Genomic DNA, 19,598 nt, shown 5'->3' on the forward strand with positions numbered 1-19,598 from the left:
CGATGCGCGACACGGGGAGGCACGCGGACCGACTCGTCGGCGACTATGCTGCACGCCGTTTCAGAATTTTTCTCAGCGTGAGCGAGACGTGGAAGAGTGCCACCGTCGGGTAGGACGGGTCGGCCCGGAGCAGCGGAGTAGCCGTCGTGGTCGCGGCGAGCAGCGCCTGCCACTCCGGCGCCGCGTCGGCAACATGGGAGCATGTCCACCGCCACTTCGCGGTCGCAGCGCTGTTGTCGCCCAAAACGCCGCTATGTACCTTTTCGGGCAAACCATCGAGCTGTATGTCGATTTCGACTTGACGGCAGCATGGAGGCATCATGCCTCCATGCCGCCGTCTAAGTTGGAGCCAGTCTGCGGCGACCACAGCGCTCAGAAAGGTACATAGCGAGCTTTTCAGAGTCAAGCGATTGCGCGAAATCCCACACTGGTGGATTTTGGGGCGCTGTGGGCCCCCTAGCTAAACGCAAAGCCTAATATCTCTAAAGCCGTAGATATTGAGATGCGAATTTTGGTTTTGCGTTTGGTGCCGCCGTCCACAAACCAAAAAAACAAATTACTGTCAACGTTCAAAAGGCGCCGAATATTGGATCTGCAACGCGACTCAAAACTGGCGTTTCGGAACCCACCCCCCTCGGCCTTCCTTCACAGCACGATGGTTGCGTGTTATGTGGTTACTAGCGACCGAGGCAGCAGCCTTTCCACCCAAAGGTGCGGTAGAGCGGCCGTGCGCGCTCTTCGACAAAGCTAGCGAGCGCAGCATCGTAGAAGCTTGCACACTTGCTATGGGCATGGCAATGGCCAGCACCAGGCGCGTTCTTGTCGACGGTGCACGCCGGATCTGCTGCCTTCGCTTCCTTGAGGTATGGTGAAAGGTGGTGGCTCTCCCAGTTCACGCGCCCACCCTGAGACTCGAAGGCATGGAGGCAGCCGCGCAGCGAGCGCTCAAAGACCCCATCACTGCCCACGTACACCCAGCAGTCGACGTGAAACTCGAGCGTTTTATTGACGGTATGCGCCGCCTCGTACCCTGAGAGCACAGCTGATTCCTTTTCAGCGCGCACCCATGATTCAAACGGCGCCTTGCTTTCGGTGATATTCTGAGCAGCCAGATCGGGCCGGCGCCAAAAGAACAAGCTCACCAGCCAGTCACATGGTTCGCGAACCGAACTGATGACGTAATGCGACTGTGCGAGCTTGGAGCTTGCGCCGCGAGATGGACCCGTCTCAACATAGCATGCCTCAGACTCGCCGCAGCCAAAGCTCGCGTCGCGGGGGCAAAAGCGCTTGTTCATCTTGCTTGCGGCAGGAGCGTGCTGCCTACCATCTTGCCGCCAGCGGTCGCTGCAGCCGACAACAGCATGGGGCAACGCTTGCCGCAGTGCTCCACTTCCGGTCTTCTCCTGCTCGTCGTACGCAAGCGAAGTTCGATTCGGCAACAGAGACAGCGTGAGCGTGCTCACCCACGCGAGCAGCATCATGTTCATGTGTGTGTGCGCTGCTCTTCAGGGAGATGCACTTTGACCCTTGAAAGCGAACGCCGAGAAAAAGAATTTGTCGGACCGATGGTTGATTCTTTCTCTCGAGGTTCTCGAGGTGGATATCCTTTGGCCGCGTTGGGTAGCGAGGATTGGTGTAACCCGAGCCACGGAGGCGTGTTTTCTGACGGCCGACCGTCAGTGCACGGAGTTGCCCCTTCTCCGACTGCCCCGGCTAGTTCACGGGTTTCGCGGGAGTGACCCCATGCGTCAAACCCGAGACCTAGCGCGGGTGGGTTGGAGGGGGCTCGCCCCGTTCCTCCCCATCGGGCCGCGATTCTTTCTTTCTTTTAGGCAGGGGACACTGATTTTACAACAAAGAACTTCGCACAGCACGATCACGCGACAGAAAAGGCGCGGGCGACGGCTTCCTCAGAAGCCGTCGCCCCCAGGAGCAGTGAGTGTGTGAGTGAGTGTGTGAGTGAGACACACACACACACACACACACACACACACACACACACACACACACACACCAGGAGCAGTCACACGACTCTCCCACTCCGCCGCGTCCCCGCCCCGGCGTGGGAGCCTGGGAGTCGAGAAAGAAGAAGTTTACCACGAAACTTCCCTGTGCGAGAAAAAGAGTTTCACAACGAAAGGCGAAAAAGAGTTTAAAACCTGCCCAGAGCCAGACGACGGGGCGTCTGGGCTCTGGCGGATCTGCGATCTCTCTCGGGTTTGTCGCGCCTTTCACAGAGAAACAAAAAGGCCCGGCCTCTATGCCGCATTGCGCATACATTACTCATTACTTCTCCGCCGGCAGGATCTGTTTTGACACGGCGAGAATCTCTCAGATGACGCGCTGCTCGAGCGCGTACAGCAGGTAGGTTTGCATCCTTCTCTGCGGCGGCGCGTCGTCGGCGACGGCCGAGTGGTAGAGCGTGCTCCACTCCCAATGGGGCAGCGGCAGCACGCGCCAGCCGAAGTGGCGCAGCTGCCGCCGCCGAAGCAGCGTATGGCCGGTCGGCTGCCGGTTGTGAAAGTGCCACGGCGCGTCGACCATGACGGCAACCTACAGGCACAGGAAGTGTCTCGGAAGTGTCTCGGAGGGGTCTCGGCGCGTCGACCACGACGGCAGCCTTCTCGCCCCGCCACTCGACGACGAGGTCGAGCGTGTACCCCTCGTCGGTCTGCAGGTGCTCCGCCGGCTCGAGCCGGAGCGAGGCGAGCGCGCTCAGCACCTCCTTGTGTAGCCGCGACGGGCGGCCGCCTCGGCTGGCAAAGGCGGCGTGGAACCGCGCGCGCAGCTGCTCGCTCGGAAGCCCCTCAGCCCGGCCGCACTCACGCTCCAGCCACAACGCCCACTGGTGCAGCTGGACGAGCGAGCCGTCGTTGAAGCCGCCGCCCAAGCTCTCGACGTGCCGGCCGAAGCCCTCGTCGAAGAGGGCCGGCGCGGTGCGGTGGTCTGCCGCCGCAAAGGCCCACGCGACATTGGCAACCTATATGGGGGGAGATATGGAGGAGAGATATGGGGGAGATATGGGGGAGATATGGGGGAGGTCGGGGGGGAAAGGCACCTCCAACGGCTTAAAGAAAGTCAGCCGCTGCGCCGCGACCACCGCAAGGCCGTCAAAGAGAGCCGGCGCGGGCTGGCCGACCGTCGCGAAAGCCCACGCGAGCGAGGCGAGCTCCTGCGGCTTGAACTCGGACAGCCGCGGCGTCGCTTCGGCGGCGAGTCGCGCAAACAGCGCCGGGGACGGTCGTCCGGCGGCTGCAAACGCCCACGCGGTGTTGGACAGCCCCTGCGCTGTGAAGAGCTCCCCGACCAGCACCGACAGCCGCGAGGCGAGGCCGTCGAAGAGCGCCGGCGCCTGTTCACAGCTGCAGCTGTGAAGTGACGCCGCTCACAGACGCATGGCGGTTGCCCGATTGGAGAGGCCGCCGCATGCCCGGCCGTCGCAAAGGACCAAGCGAGCGAGGCGAGCTCCTGCGGCTTGAACTCGGCGAGCCGTGGCGTCGCCTCGGCGGCGAGCGCGTCGAAGAGCGCCGGCGCGGGCTGCCCGCCCGCGGCGTACGCCCACGCGAGGTTGGCGAGGCCCTGCGGCGCGAACTCGCCCAGCCGCTTCGCGTAGACGCGCCCTTTGAGCCACGCGGTCTCGCCGAGCGCCTGATCTCGGACGCAATCTGAGGTGATCTCGCGCAATCTCGCCCCACGTGCGCCACGTCGCCTCGCCCGCGCGCCTTCGGCGTGAACTCGCCCAGCCGCGCCGCCGCGCCGACGGCCAGCGCGGCGAACAACTCGGGCTCGCGGCAATTTGCCTTGGTGAAGGACCAAGCGAGCGAGGCGAGCTCCTGCGGCTTGAAGCCTCCCAGCCGTGGCGTCGCCTCGGCGGCGATCGCGCGGAAGAGCGCCGGCGCGGGCTGCCCGCCCGCGGCGTACGCCCACGCGAGGTTGGCGAGGCCCTGCGGCGCGAACTCGCCCAGCCGCGGCGGCGCAGCCTCGGACAGCGCCCGGAAGAGCGCCGCCATGGAAGGGAGGTGCCGGTCCGAGCACCACGAGGCTGCGGACGCGGAGCGGCAACACGCGGTGAAGGACCAAGCGAGCGAAGCGAGCTCCTGCGGCTTGAACTCGGACAGCCGCGGCGTCGCCTCCGAAGCGAGCGCGTGCAGCAGCGGCGGCGAGGCGCGCCCCGTGCGCGAGTACGCCCACGCGGTGTTTGCGAGCGCCTGAGCGTGGAAGGAAGTGCAGTGGCGACGCTTCTCATTCCATGAACCAAGTCGCGCCCACGCGGTGCTCGCGCGGGCGCCTGGGCCGTGAAGCTGCTTAGCAGCGGCGGGATGGCGAGCGTGATCCCGCGCCACAGCTCCTCCCACGACTCGCCTATTCACAGCTCCCTATTCACAGCTCCTGTTCACAGCTCCCTGTTCGCAGCTCCTCCCACGACTCGCCGTGCAGACTCAGCTTGGCGAGCGAGTGGGCGGTGCTCGCCTACAGTGTGTGTGTGTGCAACTCTCCTCATAGCAGCCACCATTCCGATCGCATCGCTGAGCAAGGCGAGGGAGTGGGCGGTGCTCGCCACCGCGCGCGCGCCCCACCGCCGCCGCAGCAGCAGCAGCGAACCCGTGGTCTGCAGCCGCAGCGGCGCGAGCAGAGCTGGCTCTCGCTGAAAGAGGCGCCTACTGTCACAGAGAGCTGTATCCCATCTCTCCCCCATCTCTCCCCATATCTCACTGTAAGAGGCGCCTATTGTCATTGAAGGCTGTGACTGAGAGAAGAAGACGCCTCGCAAGCCGCTGGCTCCCGCTGAGCGAGGGCGCCGCTCGGGGGCGGTGGCGAGGCGGCTGAGTCGTCGCCAGGACGTGGAGAGGTGCACCTGCAACAATACGAAACCTGGGCCGCCAGAACGGAGCTGTGAACACTGCGTGCGAGCGGCCGCGCGCCTTAACATGAGTCACATTCAAAGTGGTTAGAAGAAGAGTGATCATGAGAGTGGCAGTACGCCACGACGCCCTCCTCGTTGAAGGTCGACCCAAACTCCGCGTGCAGCCGCAGCACCTGCGACCGCGCCGAGAAGGGTCCGAGAAGGGTCCGAGAAGGTTCCGACAAGGTTCCGAGAAGGGTCCGAGAAGGGTCTGGGAAGGGTCCGAGAAGGGTTCCGACAAGGGTCGGGGAAGGGTCCGAGAAGGGTCCGAGAAGGGTCCGAGAAGGGTCGGGGAAGGGTCCGCTCCTCGTGCGGCGGCGGCGCGCACCTCGCGCGCACTGGCTGATCTCGGAGAGCCTCGGGGAGCCTCGGGGAATCTCGGGTGATCTCGCGGCACACCTCGCGCGCGCTGGGTGCGCTCGCGATGCGAGTGTTTAGCATCCGCGGGCTTGGCTGTGCGGCAGAGTTTGCGGCGGCTGCCGCCCAGACGGACTCGTATTGTTCACAGTACCGCGGCAGCGAGTTGGAGGCGTTGACCAAGCAGCTAACCACGCCTGGTGCGCCTGCGCTAGGGAGGGCTAGAGGGAGAGAGAGAGAGAGAGAGAGAGAGAGAGAGAGAGAGAGAGAGGGCGGCACGTGGCACGGAGCAGTCATGGCGCGTGGCAAGGAGCAGGCATGCGCGTGTCAATAGCCGTGTAGCAAGCAGACCTGCGGGCACATCGCGGGACGGGTCGTGCACGTGTCGCTGCCGCGGCCAGCTCGCATAGACGCCGCCAGTCGTACCGTCGGCGAGGCCGCCCGCCGAGCCGACCGCCGGAGAAAGAGTCTGCGCCGCCGACACCTCCTCCTCCGTCGCTTCGGCGGGCAGCAGGCGATCCCGCCCTCCGACCGCCTCCTCCTCTACCCCGCCCGCCTCCTCCGGCCTCGCCGCCGTGCCCGCGGAGAGCCTCCGCCGCCGTTCCGCGCCCTGAGACACCCGCGCACCGCCTTCGGACAACAGCCTCCTCCGCTGCTCTCGCCTGCGCACCTCAGCCTCGCCGCGCGCTTTGAGGTCCTCAAAGCGTCGCGCGGCGGCGTCGGAGCGCAGCTCGGCCCGCGGCGGCGGCTCCTCCTCCGGAGCCTCCTCCAGCTGCCGCAGCTCCGCGGCGAGCTGCGCCTGCTCGGCCCTCGCCTCCTGCTGCAGCACCTCGATGGCGCCGGCCGCGGCGTCGAAGCGGTCGCGCTCGCGCCGCTCCTCGCGGTCGCGCATCGTGCGGCTGTCCCGGCGGAGCGCCTCCACCTGCCGCAGCCGCTCTCTCAGCTCCACCGCCTTGCCTCGCGCAGGCAGGCCCTCGGCGACGCAAGCGCGCTGCAACTCGCGCCACGAGAGCACCTCGATGTCGCCGTGGTCGAGCCGGACTACGCGGATGCGAGGCGACCGGCAGGCCGGGAGAGGGGCAGCGGAGTAGAAGGCGGACGTGGCAAGCCATAGGTGAATCATGCCTGCCCGGGCTCCAGTGATCGCGGTGGAGAAGCGATCGCGGCATCTGGCAAGGAAAAGAATTTTACAATGAAAAGAATTTAAAACGCCCGGAAAAAGAATTTAAAAAAAACTCTCTCTCACAGCAGACAGGCTCGACACAGGTGCGAACTGGCGTGTGCTAGTACTGTCACCGGCACACCACCGGAGCCGCCTAAGCGACTCCGTTAAGAACGGCAATGCACTTAGCACCGTGCACAATGCCGCTGTCCCCGCACGCTAGCTCGTTCACCGTCTAAAGAAATAGGACTACGTTTAACCGGGTCTCGCAACAAGTGCAATACAGAGCCTCGCACCCTTTCGCCTTCTCATCACTGCCCCGGCGCCCACGCCTCGACCTGCTTGGGCAGCAGCTGGTTGGAAAGGTCCTCTCCGTGGCCTAGAATGCCGCTTTCACCCATGCCCCAGGTGAAGGTGGCGCCGTCGGCGGTGAGGGCGATGCTGCGGTCGTTTCCCGCCGACACGGCGACGACGCGCCGCCCTTCCAGCGTCTCGACCTTCTTCGGCAGCAGCTGCTGCTGCTCGTCGCCGTGGCCCAATCGGCCGAAGAGACCGTAGCCCCAGCTCCAGACGGCGCCGTCGGCAGTGATGGCGAGGCTGTGGTGCAGCCCAGCCGACACAGCGATAATGCGCTGGCCAGCAAAGGCCTCGATCTTCTTGGGGAGCAGCTGGCGCTGCTCGTCGCCGTGGCCCAGCTTGCCAGAGCCTCCACCGCCCCAGCTCCAGACGGCGCCGTCGGCGGTGATGGCGAGGCTGTGGTTGGCTCCCGCCGACACAGCGACGACGCGCTGGCCAGCAAAGGCCTCGACCTTCTTGGGCAGCGGCTGGTTCTGCTCGTCGCCGTGGCCCAGCCGGCCAAAGGTTCCACCGCCCCAGCTCCACATGCTGCCGTCAGCGGCGAGGGCGAGGCTGTGCATGTCTCCAGCCGACGCGGCAGCAACGCGCTGGCCAGCAAAGGCTTCGATCTTCTTCGGCAGCAGCTGGGCCTGCTCGTCGCCGTGGCCCAAGCGGCCTTGGCGTCCACTTCCCCAGCTCCAGACGGCTCCGTCGGTGGTGAGGGCGAGGCTGTGGTATGCTCCAGCCGACACGCTCACGGCGCGCTCGCCGCCCAGCGGAGAAGGGAGGCGCGTCGGCGCGTTGAGCCGCGTCACGCCCTCGCCGTGGCCGAGCAGGGCTGGAGAGTAGGACGGCGCAAAGCCGCACGACGAGAGCCGCCCCTCGCCATCGATGAAGACGCTGTGCCGCTCGCCTGCTGCCGCCCTCGCCGGCGGGTTGGACTCGCACAGCAGCGCAGCAACGCACAGCCACCGCACGGCGCAGCTCTCGCCCTCTGGCTGCGCCGGCAGCTCGAAGCCGCGCTCTTGCGCCCGCAAGCGGATGCTCTCCACCGCAAGCGAGGCGTGGAAGAGCAGCGAGACGGCCGCGACACGAGCGATGTCGGCGGGGTCGCAGCGAGAGACGACGCGCACGAGGAGGTCCGTGGGGAGGTCAAGGAAGTGGGTGGGTGGCGGCGTGTCTGGCGGGGGAGCGGTGGTGGGCGCGAGCGGGGCAGACATGATCGCGAGAAAAAGAATTCGGTCGGGGCATTGGGTGGTAACAAGCATCCCCTTAAAATCCCTGTGTGGTGGCGGCGTGCCGTCCTCCCATCCCTCCCTTGGGTCGTCCGTTTTCTTTCTTTCTTTAAGCATCCCCGAGTGTCTTCAAACCAAATAGGGTGTGAATAGAGCTGTCTTGTCTTGATGGTCCTGAGGACGAAGACACCTCACACTTTGATGAAGCCGCGAGTTTAAATAGTTTTCATTAGCTGTGAATAGGAGGTATTTTCTTCTCAATAACAGGCTGTGAATAGTTTATGCGCGCCTGTTACCTGGGGTTCGCGCCACGGGCCACGAGAGCCCTGGTAGAGCCCAGCTGGCATGTTCAATCGTCCGGGTGGTGGGCTGTTTGCACGCAGACGTCTCGTCGCCGTGGCCGACGCATGGCTGGTCCGACGTGTGGAGGAGTTTGACCTCAGCCAGGCCGTCGGTGTCGGCGGGCTGACGGCAGCCGCCAAATCGCGATTCGCTCTGCCAGCTGCCAGCAGCCTCGTGTCGCCGCTCGTTGGCGCAGCAGCAGCGATTGGCCTTTGCGCCGTCGCTCGACGGCGTCACCGCCCATCCGACCTGCGCAGCTCCTGCAGCTCCTGCTGTCAGTCTTCTGCTCTCACGCACCTCACTCGGCGCGCGCGGATTGTGCGCCGCGCCAAGCAGGACACGTGCTCAAACAATGCGAAAACTGGTTGCCCCGCAGTGGCGGCGCTGCTTTAGAGGAAGCGGCAGCGTGGGAGGCAAAGTAGATGGAGGCGGCGCGGCATGCCAAGGAGCTGCTGCTGGCGGAGGTTGAGCGGCTAAGTGCAGCAAGGGCCAAGAGCAAGAAGGGCAAGAAGAAGAAGAAGAATGTGGACGTGGGCGATACGGGCGCCGCTAGGCTCAACGAGGAGATGCTGTGCAGTTAGAGAGCTCGTAGCGAGCTCGATTTTGATGAGAATTTGATGAGAAATATCTCAATTTTGAGCAAAAAACGCCAAAAAAAATCGGAGGCCCAGACCCCGTTTACACCCGAGCTATGCCCCACGACCGGGACATGAAGACCGGTTGCCGTCGCCGCCTCGCGGGCCTCCTCGTTGAAGAGGAAGAGGCGGCGCGGGACACCTTCCTTGTACCACAGCGCCACCATGGGGATGAGCCCGGAGGGTACCAGCGACGCAGGCCAGCAAAGATGGCCTCTCGTGAGATGGAGTTGAAGCCATTCAAACTTCTTGTCGTCCCCGAGGCCCGCGCGACGGCGTGGCAGCGTAATGAATAAAACGGAAGTCACCTCGATGGGTAAAGCGGGAATCATTGCCGTCATTGAGAGCGAGCTTTTCCCCTGGTAGTAAGCTGCGGAAGTTTTCTTTTTGAAAAAACATACACGTACAGAGAGAGAGTCCACGTACAGGAGAGACGTGTCCACGCAGCCTGCCCTCGCGCTCGCGGCAATCCTCGAGAGTCCGTAGCTCTCCGCGCCCTCGCTGGTGCCTCGGCGCTCGCAGTCAACTGTCACACAAATAGACGAGCGCGGGAAAAGGTAGATACCGAAGGAACTCGAGTGGCGGGTCGCGGCTTCGCGTCACGCCGCCGGTGCGCGACCGAGGACTGCCCCGCCCCGGGAGTGCGCACAAGCAAACACGCCGCAACACACGACCAGTCACTCAATCATGGCAAATCGGCGATCCATCGGCAATAAATAGGTGCAGGCTGACAGCTCCAAGTGGCTCTGGAGCTGGCAGCAGCAAAGCGGGCCTACGTCTCTACGATGCCTCCCCAGCGTGCGGGGAAAGCTTGCGTCGAGGAGCAAACCGCAGCAGCAGACTACGGGTCGCGGAGGGCGGGCGGAGGAGGAAGCGAAGAAGCAGGCGACCTCCACCACGGCTCACTCCTCGGCCGGGCGGCGGACTACTCAATGCACCTCGGACGACGCGAACGCCGAGAGGGGCGGCAGGTCGAGGGCGGAGAGGTCGTCGGCCGTCTCCGAGAGCGAAACGAGCGAGCGCTCGTTCGCGGAGAGGGCGAGCGGTGCCGCGCAGACCGAGCGCGTGGAGACACGTTGCGCCTCGACGTGGTGCATGGGTGCCGTGGTCGCGTACGACTCGTCGAGGTGCCCGGCGTGCAGTAACCTCGGGCCGCACCCCCCGCTAGTCGCATCCGAAAGTCGCTGCAGCGGCTCTGTCAGCGGACCAATCTTGCGGTAGCGGCGATCAACTGCTGCTGCTTGGCGTTGCGCCTTCGGGGAAGGATGTGGTCCTCCTCTGTCAGCTGGCTGTTGGTGGTGAAGATGCGTGGCATGTACTGCGGGAGGGTGCCATTGTTGTAGCGAGCGGCATTTGATGCGCTCGCTTGGCGGTGAGCTGGCTCAGCACGCCTTCATTCAAGAGCTCGCCGCGGCCGAGTGCGGCGTACGTCAGGTGGTAGTTGCGGGCGGGTTGATGACGCTCACGTCGGCCGGGGCACCACCCACTAGCTGCATGATCACCGGCTGGTCACTGATCACCGATCACCGGCCTTTGGAGAGTTTTCTAGAATTTACTTATTCAGACGGTGATCGGTGATCAAGTTTCGGCGGCACGTAACGTCCAAAACAAGGCCACGACTGTCGTCCCCCGGCACCACCGGGCACGGGGAAGTCGCGAAGGGCAAGTGGAGTGCGGGAGGTACGACTGGGCCGGCGAGCGGGGGCGCGTGGCGCCCTTCATGAACCTGTCCTTTTAGTTAGGACAAAAATCTTTTTAAAAGGACACATGGGGCTATCCGTTATAGACTTTTTCGTTGGTCGAAACGTGGACGGTGTTCACGTAGAGGCTATACGCCCTAGCGGAAAACCGCGACGCTGTGCAAAGAGAGCACGAATAGGTAGGCGCGATGAGACTGCGCGCTGGCCAGTTTGCACTGTGTGTGGGTGTGTGTGTGTTAGCTGTCACTGCGGGCGTCATGACCCGCCGGTCGGCGAGTCGTGACTGGGGCTCGGACCGCGGCGGAGCCACGTCTGCTGCTCGGCGGTGGCCGCGGTGCCAGCGGCCGCCACACCGCACCCGCCCGTCTCCTCGAACCCTGCCCCTAGCGACTCCTCCGCAGATCGCCATTTACCCAGCTGCGGCGCCGGGTCCGACACGGCGCGCGCGGGCGTGCGCGGGCTGCGGCTGCCGCGGCTTGCGGCGAGGGAGTGGATCGACGAGGGCGTCTGCGACTCGGGGTCCGAAAGGGACTCCTCGCCGGACGTCACCTGCATCAAATGCGAACACAACGACTCGGGCGTGTCTCGGGTGGTCTCAGCCCATCTCGGGCCCAAGAGCGCCCCCTCGCCGCACACGCTCCCTTGAGCGGCCCTTGAGCGGTGTGCCTTCTCTCCCCGTCTCTCCCCCGTCTCTCCCCCGTCTCTCCCGCGTCTCTCCCCGTCTCTCCCCGTCTCTCCCCGTCTCTCCCCGTCTCTCCCCGTCTCTCCCCGTCTCTCGGGCACCTTGAGCAGCGCCGTGCCTTCGCTCGCGATGGCTCGCACCGGCGCCACTCCTGGGTCGCGCCCTGTCCGCTTCCCGCACGCTCTCGCGATGCGGTCGGCGAGCGGACTGCCGGGCGACGCCAGGTTGAAGAGCAGCGTCGAGAGGACGACCATGTTGACACCGACGATGACGCGCGCCGTGACCGGCACGTCGAAGAGGAGGGCCGAGGCCACGGCGTTGAGCACAATCGAGATTCCGACGGCGAAAGTCTTGAGGATGTTGTCCGCAAACTTGAGCGCCATCGAGACGGCGACGCCGCCGAGCGCGTTGAGTGCCACCGCCACCCACACGACCATGTTGAACCCGACCATCAGGTTCCCTCGCCGGAGGTGGCTGTAGTCGTACACAACCATGGTGACCTAGGGTGAGGGTGAGGGTGAGGGTGAGGGTGAGGGTGAGGGTGAGGGTGAGGGTGAGGGTGAGGGTGAGGGTGAGGGTGAGGGTGAGGGTGAGGGTGAGGGTGAGGGTGAGGGTGAGGGTGAGGGTGAGGGTGAGGGTGAGTTGCAGTCACACACAGCCATGGTGGCCTGTGCCACGGGATGGGCCGAGGCGAGGGCGGGAAGGGCGGGGAGGAGGTAGAGCACTCGTGGCACGAGGGAGAGACGCGCAGTGAGTACAGCATGCAGCGGAAGGCAGCAGGAGTACACAGGTGCATGTCCTCTCCATACCGACGGCCGAAAGCACTGGTTGGAAGGCAGGAACACGGGTCCGCTTCTAAGAGGCACTTCTAAGAGGCAGGCTGACCCAGGCGGTCGGCAGCGCGAAGAGCGAGAGCTGTATGGACTGCAGCCAGAGCGTGAGCGGGAGCGACTTGAAGAGCTTCTCCAGAAAGACGCCCGAGTAGGCCGAGAGCATCGTCGCAAGCAGCATCGCCCCGGCGCCCGAGAGCGAGTTGCGGTCCTGGCTGCCGTTTCCGCCGGTCTTGTCCTGCAGCTGCATCACAACTAGGCCGAGCGTGAGAACGAGCAGGGCGCCCCACTGCGGCAGGTTGAGCCGCCGGTCAAGCATGAGCACGGTCGCGACCGCCGTCGTGATGACCTTCATCTGCGAGGTGACCGCCGCCGTGACGGGGTCGAGGTGTGACAGCGCATAGTACCAGAGGTTGTTCTGGAGGGTGTAGCAGAGGGCGGGGACGGCGAAGAGGAGCGTCGTCGAGCCGTGCTCGAAGGGCAGCGCGGCGACCAGCGACACCGCTCTCCGCAGCGAGCTCTCCTCCGCCGCGAGCAGCAGCACCGCCGCCGCGAACTTTAGGCACTCGGCGTAAAAGACGGCGACGGTCGGGAGGTACGCGGGCCGGAGCGTGCGCGAGTAGCTCGTCACGAGGATCAGCGACGAGTTCTGTACCACGATCAGCACCAGGCAGAACGCGCGAAGAGTCTGATCCCGCCGGCTCGACTCTCCCAGCTTTGGCATCGTGGCGGCGGCGCGGCGGCAGTGTGCGCGGGGCTATGCAGCCCGGCCCGAGAGAGCGAGGCGGCTCGTAGGTCCTGTGTGGCGCGGCAGCGGCGGCACTCCTAGGGCCGCGGCGACGGCAAGCCCGGCCTGTGCCCGCGGGGCAAGACGGTGGATGGACGGAGCGCTCGTGGAAGCACCCGGCGACACGACAACTTCTACACCTTGACCGCGCGTCGTTTTGCCACCTCTTTATTTTTTTTGAGAGCGCCTTCGTTGTTAATAGTACAAACCAATGGTCCCTTGCAAGCGGTCCTTTGTTGCAGTCGCACACACGCACACGCCGCGCCGCACCGCGCGCCCGCCCGCTGCCCCGCCCAGGCGGGAAAGAGACGAGGGGATGGGACAGCGAAGGAGGAGCCCAACACGTATGGGAGGGTTCAGTTGTGCGTCACGCTGCCCGGCGTTTCTCACTTTCCGGGAGTGACCCCTACACTCTACCCCGACCCCATTCCCCCCTCCTCGTTCCCGCCCGCCTCGAACTCTCTGGACCCCGACAAGCCGCTCGACGTTATGGGCCTCTGCCCCGCACGCCCCCGCCCCTTCTCGCTTCTGCCCCTCGCACACACCCAGGCCCGACACGCACATACAAGACAAACCCGGCGTCCTGCTCTCAAAAGAAAAGAAAAAATGGGAAGGAGGAGACCAGCGGGGGAGACTCCCCGCCTATGCAACACCCCACGGCTGCACGGGCCTGCGCGATAGGCTCGAGGTCTGAGTGGTGCCCACAGCCTTGAGGGTGAGAAGGAGGCCGTTCAGTCTGGAATAAATACGGTGTGTGGTTACTGTGGAGAGCGAGTAGAGTCTGTCATCGTCTGTGCGGGGAGAGCGGCATTGTGCATGGAGTGCATTGCCGTTCTTAACGGAGTCGCTTAGGCGGCTCCGGTGGTGAGCCGGTGTGTGTGCCAGTCCGCGCCAGTCCGCGCCCTTGTCGTGCCAAGGCTTGTCGTTTAAGAATTCTGCTCCCGAGAAATTCTTCGAGATCTCGGAATTGTTTTTTTTTAACACTTGCTTCATCGCAGATGGGCGAGGCGCTGCTCTTGCGCCTGGCAGTGATTATAGCCACCGCTATCGCTGTCGTATGCCTCTTCCGCCAGCCGCTCTCCGCTGCACCGCCACCCCGCCAGGCGCCAGCCTCCTGGGCGAGGCTTCCGGACCGATGCGCCCCGGCGTGCTGTCCCATGGCCAAGTGCATGGCATGCGGGCCGGGCACAACCTCGTTGCCCAGGCACAGCCCCGCCGACTCCGTGACGGGCTGCGAGCCGGTTTGCGACTTTCGCTGCATTGAGACACCGGCGCGGGCGGCATTCGAGCCAGCGCCGTCGCGGCTGCTGGCGGGTCCTGACTGGTCGGTGGCGGCGTCGCTCCGGGCGCTCGAGCTCGAGCATTCGGCGGTCTGAAACCCTAGATGCGGAAGCAGCTCCGTATCCAGCTCGCTCTCGAGAGGACACGGCAGTAAGCCATAGATGGAGACACCGCACGGCACCGTCTTCGCGCCGCGACGTTGGTGGTGCTCCTGACGCTAGGTCTGGAACTCGACTCGACGCGTCGTCGTGGTCGGCCTCAAGGTGCGCCGCGACTTCAACGTCTACCGCGCCGCCTTTGCCTCTCGAGGCTTTGCGGCGATGCACCTGCCGACGCCACTGCTGCTGCGCTCTGAGCCGGGGTCTGGGCTGCACTACGGCCCTGTGGCGGCGCCGAGGCGGCTAGAGAGTGTCGCGGCCGTGCTCTGCCACTCTGTTCTCGCCAGCCACTGCTTCAAGGGGTATCCGGACGCCGCGGGCGGCGCGGAGGCTGCCAGCCTTAGATCGGGGGATGCGCACTCATGTACTCCGGCACGGCTCGATACCCCCCTCCCGCCCTGACTCTGGTTTGTTCGCGCCGCAGGCCGCCAACGCGACGGACCCGTCCGAGGCGGCGCGCCGCATCTTTGGCGCCGTCGAGCCGTCGGTCAAGATGGCTACACCCTGATTTCCACGAACCTACTCGGAACTTTCTTGTAGGCGCCGTCGAGCCGTCGGTCAAGATCAACCGCCTGCCAGGCGCGCGGCAGGTGCGTTTGTGGTAGCCCAAGACAGCGCTACACAACGGCCTCTACGTTGGGTCGTGCCTAGAAGAAGCCGCAGGGAAATCCCACCCGCACCCCGAGCCATCGTCGTGGAGCGCGTACGCGACGTAGATAGAGAGGTGGTGCGGTCTGGGTGGACGCTAGACAGGGGTCGACGCACGCTGGAGCGAAAAGCAGACACACAAACTCACCCCGTGATGCGACGTCGTCCGGCAGGTGCTCACCGCCAAGGATGGCCTCTGCGCCACCCTCCGCGCCTCGGGCCTGTCGGCGGCGGAGACGTCGCGCTTCACTTTTCCATGCTGGAGCCTGCCCGAGGACCGACGCCGCTTGCGCGACGCGCTGCGAAGGGGTGTCGACAGTTCGGTGCAGTCGAGCGATGCGGTGCGAGGAGGTGTCGAGCCGCACGCGCCTCAAGGCGATGCGGGAGGAGGCAATGGAGGAGGCAATGGTGGCAATGGAGGCGGAGATTCAGGCGATGCATTGGGCGGTGGGGTCGACGTGGGGCAAGCCCAGGCCGGCTGGCGGCGCAGAGAGGCGTTCCCGTGGCGGCGCGGGTTGTGGATCGTCAAGCCAGCCCGCGGATCGGTGGGGCACGGCATTGCCATCGCAAACGCATCGGAGCTGCTCGCAGCGATGCGCGGGGAGGCCGTCGCGCTCTCCTACGGCGGCTCCTTCCCTCCCGGCCGTGCGGTCGTATCGCCCTACCTCTCCGAGCCCCTGCTTCACGACGGCCGCAAGTGGGACTTGCGCACCTACGTCCTCTGCACGTCGGCGCTGCCGATGCGGCTGTACCTCTTCACGGAGGGCGTCGTGCGCTATGCCGCCGCCGCGTACGGTTCCTCCGGTCGCGCAGCGTACCTCACCAACACGCACGTTGGGAAGGAAACGCTGCACCGTGGCATCGCTCCCATCACGGGCACCTTCGCCGCGCTCGGTGACCACTTTAGCGCGCGCGCCCAGCGAGGTGGTGGGGAGGGCGAAGGCGGAGGCGGAGGGGGCGGCGGAGAGGGCGGCGGAGGCGGAGGCGGGCCGCTCTTCCGCGGGCACGCCTCCATGCTGGGCGCGATGCGGCGCGTCGTCGGCGCGCTCTTTCTCTCCGCGGAGCCGCAGTTCTCACGCTTCTACGAGGCGAGATCTAGTCGAGATCTAGTCGAGATCTAGTCGAGATCGCCCGAGATCGCCCGAGATTGCCCGAGACAACCGAGGCTACACAAGGCTACGCGAGACCACCGAGAGACGAGCTCACCCGCACCTCCCCGTTGCCTCCCCGTCGGATGAGGCGCGCATGCGGCAGAGGCGCGCAGGCGCGGGGACGGGACAGTCTGGTGGCTCGAGGCTGGCCGGCGGTGGCGGCGCGTTGGGGTGCGCCTCGTGCTACCACATCTTCGGAGTCGACCTGATCGCTGACCGCGGAGGGGAGTTCCGCGTCATCGAGGTGAATGTCCAGCCTGACCTCACCCTCTCCCAATCCGGTTGCGCGGCTGCCGCGGCTAGCGCAGCTCCCGCGAGCACCGACACCGGAGCGGCGGGCGACGGCTGCTGGGGAGGCTCCTTCTCGTATGACCACGCCAAGCGAGCCGCCGCGTACAACGCCGTGAGCGTCGTCTACGCCGACCGGTCCGCCGCAGCGACGCTCGCGAGACTGCTCACGCCGCTCGCCGGGCGGGTCGTCGCCTTCCCGCGGCTGCTCGCCCCCGGCGGCGGCTTGGCCGCCGACGCCCTCTCCTACTTGCTCGAGGCGGTGCGAGAGGGCGCCGCCGGATGCTTGCCTGCCGCTGTACCCTTGAACTGTCCACCAACTTGCTCGGAACTGTCTTGTAGGCGTTGCCGCCGGGTGCTTCCTGCCCGTGTACCCCTCCGGCCGAGCGCGCAGCGAGCACGCCACTCGTTGGAGGCGCCTCGCGGGCGATGGGAGCTTTCCGTGAGCCTTCTCGGAAGCTTCCTGCAGGCACGCCGCGCACTGGAGGCGCTTGGCGGCCGCCGCAACGACGAAGTGGGGGTGCGGCGGCGAGGGCGGCTGCGGCGGCTTCGATTTTGAGCGGCGGCGGCAGATGGACGCGCTGCTGCATCTGGTGCTGCATGGCGAGGCGGAGAGTAGCTGAGATCCGCTGAGATGCGCCGAGGTAGGGAGGCGCCCGCTGCAGAGGGAGGGGGCGGGGGGGGGGGGCAAGACTCGCGACTCCACGTCTAAACGACAGGAGCCCCACGGCATTCAAAGTGAAAGGCCTGTGTACATGGGTGGGCGGTGTGCGTGCGTGCGGTGTGTGTGTGTGTGTGTGTGTGTGTGTGTGTGTGTGTGTGTGTGTGTGTGTGTGTGTGTGTGTGTGTGTGTGTGTGTGTGTGTGTGTGTGTGTGTGTGTGTGTGTGTGTGTGTGTGTGTGTGTGTGTGTGTGTGTGTGTGTGTGTGTGTGTGTGTGTGTGTGTGTGTGTGTGTGTGTGTGTGTGTGTGTGTGTGTGTGTGTGTGTGTGTGTGTGTGTGTGTGACCTCCGGCGAAGCGGCGCCGGCCTCGCCGCCCCCGTCCCCCCCCTGAGCCTTCTCGGACCCTTCCTGCAGGCGCGTGGTGGGCGGCCGGCCGAGCGGTGGCGGCCTAGCTACAGGCGGCGGTGCGAGGCGATGCTGGCCGCCGCACTGCCATCGGGATCAGACGCCGCCGCGGGTGCGGCTGCTTCGCCGTGGCATTTCGGCGGCGGCGGTGGCGGCGGCGGTGGCGGCGGTGGCGGCGGCAGTGGTCCGCCGGGCGAATGGGCGTGGGCCCGGCGCGAGTATTTATTCCAGACGGTGTACGATGTCGAGGACTGAGAGTGTCGTAGCTGTAGTGTACGTGCGTATTGTATATTCTTCCTCTCACACAGTGGCTCTCATAATCAACCGTCCGTCGGGAGAATCAGAAAACTGAAAAGAATTTTTACAACGAAGAATCACGACATGCGACACACTCCCGGGAAAAGGTAAGGTAAGGTAAGGTAGACTTCTCCACACACACGAGGTGGTGGGGCTAAGTCTTTGACTACAACTGTACTGTCACGGCCAGAGCTCAATGGCACGTATGGAAAAATCAGCGACCGGAACGAGAGCGGCCGCTTCAACGTGCAGCTCGAGATGGAGGTGAAGAGCGGGCAAGGGACGACCTTCATCCTTTCCAACCGGTTTGTTGCTGTGAAGCCGCACGCGAGAACCTCGCCTACTCCCCGCGGATGCCCCGGCGAATTTATCTCCTTCCCGTCGGTTTTCTTTTCTCGCACGACGCTGGGTGTTCTCGAGGTTCTCGAGGTGGATATCCTTTGGCCGCGTTGTGTGTGTGTGAGTGTGAGTGTGTGTGTGTGTGTGTGTGTGTGTGTGTGTGTGTGTGTGTGTGTGTGTGTGTGTGTGTGTGTGTGTGTGTGTGTGTGTGTGTGTGTGTGTGACGCGCTGGGCACGGGCCACGGCGGCATCATTTGCGGTCTAGCGTCCACCCATACCGCGTTGGTGTCCAGTCACACGAAATTAAACTCTCCACAGACATATTCCGAGGCAGTTTTGCAGAGCAAGGGCCGCCATCACACCCGTTGCGCCCTTGCTTTAATGCACAGCGACGAATGGATCCGACCCGAGGGGAGGGAACTGACACTCACATGGCCCACGCGGCTTCCGGCGACACTACATCGACCAAGCCGGCGGGAGGGGGGGGGGGGGGGATGCTTCTTCTGTCGGTGGCCCGGCCTTATGGTGGCGCGGGCGGCGGCGGCGGCAGCAGCGGCGGCGGGGGGCTTGGTGAGCTCTGCTCCAACCTTACCGCACTTTCATGCAACAGAGTCTGTGGCCGGCATGTCATTCGACGCAGTAGCATGCCTTAACCGTGCCGAAGATCGGGTCTTGGCCAATGGCGTCGTTGCTGCAGGTCGTTGTGCCGCAGAGCCGGCACGACTTGGCACAGTTCTCGCGCACCACCTGAAAGTTATCGCAGTTGTACGCCATGTTCACCCCGTAATCTCCTCCGTCCCATGGGCAGCCTGTCATATACCCCGGAACACCGGGATGGTAGTACTGTTGCCCAGAGTCCTTGCAGGGTCCATTCATCTTGCATGTGTACGGGTTGCTCGAGTAGTCAAGTGGAATCCACGTTCCGCCAGCATTCGAGCAACTGGCTTGGGCACAGACTTCCTCACAGCTGCTGGTCCAGGCGCGGACTCGGCTGCGTCGGAGGGGGTGGCTGCGGCGGGTTCGGGGAAGGGGTGATGCTCATCTCCTCCATCCTGCCCTCGATTCCTGCACTCCTATCCTCTAGTACTCCCATCTACCCGAGAAAATTGTCAGCCACTTGTTTCGGAGACACCTGCATCTGCTCTGTGGAGGTCGGAGTTAGAGTGGGCCCGGGGGGGCGAGGGAGGAGGCGGTAGGGGAGGCGGCGTGGAAGGAGTTGGCGAGGGCGGAGGCGGTGACAGAGAGGGGGGCGGGGGAGGAGGCGGCGGGGGAGGCGGCGGCGGCGGGGGGGATGGCAAGGTCCAAGGAGGCGGCGGTAGGGGGGGAAGAGGCGATGGGGAGGCGGGGGGGGGCACACCGGCCGCCGAGGTGAAAGGTGGCGCTCGGGGGAGGCGGCGGGGA

The 19,598-nt window shown here is 65.0% G+C and overlaps 4 protein-coding genes across 4 annotated transcripts; 2 read left to right on the forward strand and 2 right to left on the reverse strand.

Moving 5' to 3' along the window:
- Positions 1-2,331: 2,331 nt before the first annotated feature.
- Positions 2,332-6,383, reverse strand: EMIHUDRAFT_463210 (hypothetical protein; the record flags this gene model as incomplete). The annotated part of the gene is made up of 6 exons (XM_005780228.1): positions 2,332-2,553; positions 2,609-2,980; positions 4,256-4,362; positions 4,938-5,037; positions 5,303-5,466; positions 5,612-6,383. The coding sequence occupies 6 exons, from the start codon at positions 6,381-6,383 to the stop codon at positions 2,332-2,334; spliced, it is 1,737 nt and encodes a 578-aa protein (XP_005780285.1).
- A 1,955-nt stretch (positions 6,384-8,338) lies between these two features.
- On the forward strand, positions 8,339-8,916 carry EMIHUDRAFT_309973 (hypothetical protein; the record flags this gene model as incomplete). The annotated part of the gene is made up of 2 exons (XM_005780229.1): positions 8,339-8,710; positions 8,758-8,916. 2 exons carry the CDS (start codon positions 8,339-8,341, stop codon positions 8,914-8,916), a joined length of 531 nt encoding a protein of 176 aa, XP_005780286.1.
- Positions 8,917-10,743: 1,827 nt separating this feature from the next.
- On the reverse strand, positions 10,744-12,906 carry EMIHUDRAFT_450113 (hypothetical protein; the record flags this gene model as incomplete). The annotated part of the gene is made up of 4 exons (XM_005780230.1): positions 10,744-10,807; positions 10,933-11,219; positions 11,454-11,812; positions 12,219-12,906. 4 exons carry the CDS (start codon positions 12,904-12,906, stop codon positions 10,744-10,746), a joined length of 1,398 nt encoding a protein of 465 aa, XP_005780287.1.
- Positions 12,907-13,977: 1,071 nt separating this feature from the next.
- Positions 13,978-17,816, forward strand: EMIHUDRAFT_463212 (hypothetical protein; the record flags this gene model as incomplete). The annotated part of the gene is made up of 8 exons (XM_005780231.1): positions 13,978-14,339; positions 14,472-14,738; positions 14,833-14,878; positions 14,949-14,998; positions 15,230-15,980; positions 16,321-16,757; positions 16,965-17,015; positions 17,571-17,816. The coding sequence occupies exons 1-8, from the start codon at positions 14,127-14,129 to the stop codon at positions 17,814-17,816; spliced, it is 2,061 nt and encodes a 686-aa protein (XP_005780288.1). The 5' UTR covers positions 13,978-14,126.
- Between the last annotated feature and the right edge of the window lie 1,782 nt (positions 17,817-19,598).

The sequence above is a fragment of the Emiliania huxleyi genome (genome assembly GCF_000372725.1).
Source record: "Emiliania huxleyi CCMP1516 unplaced genomic scaffold EMIHUscaffold_22, whole genome shotgun sequence".
NCBI lineage: Eukaryota > Haptophyta > Isochrysidales > Noelaerhabdaceae > Emiliania > Emiliania huxleyi.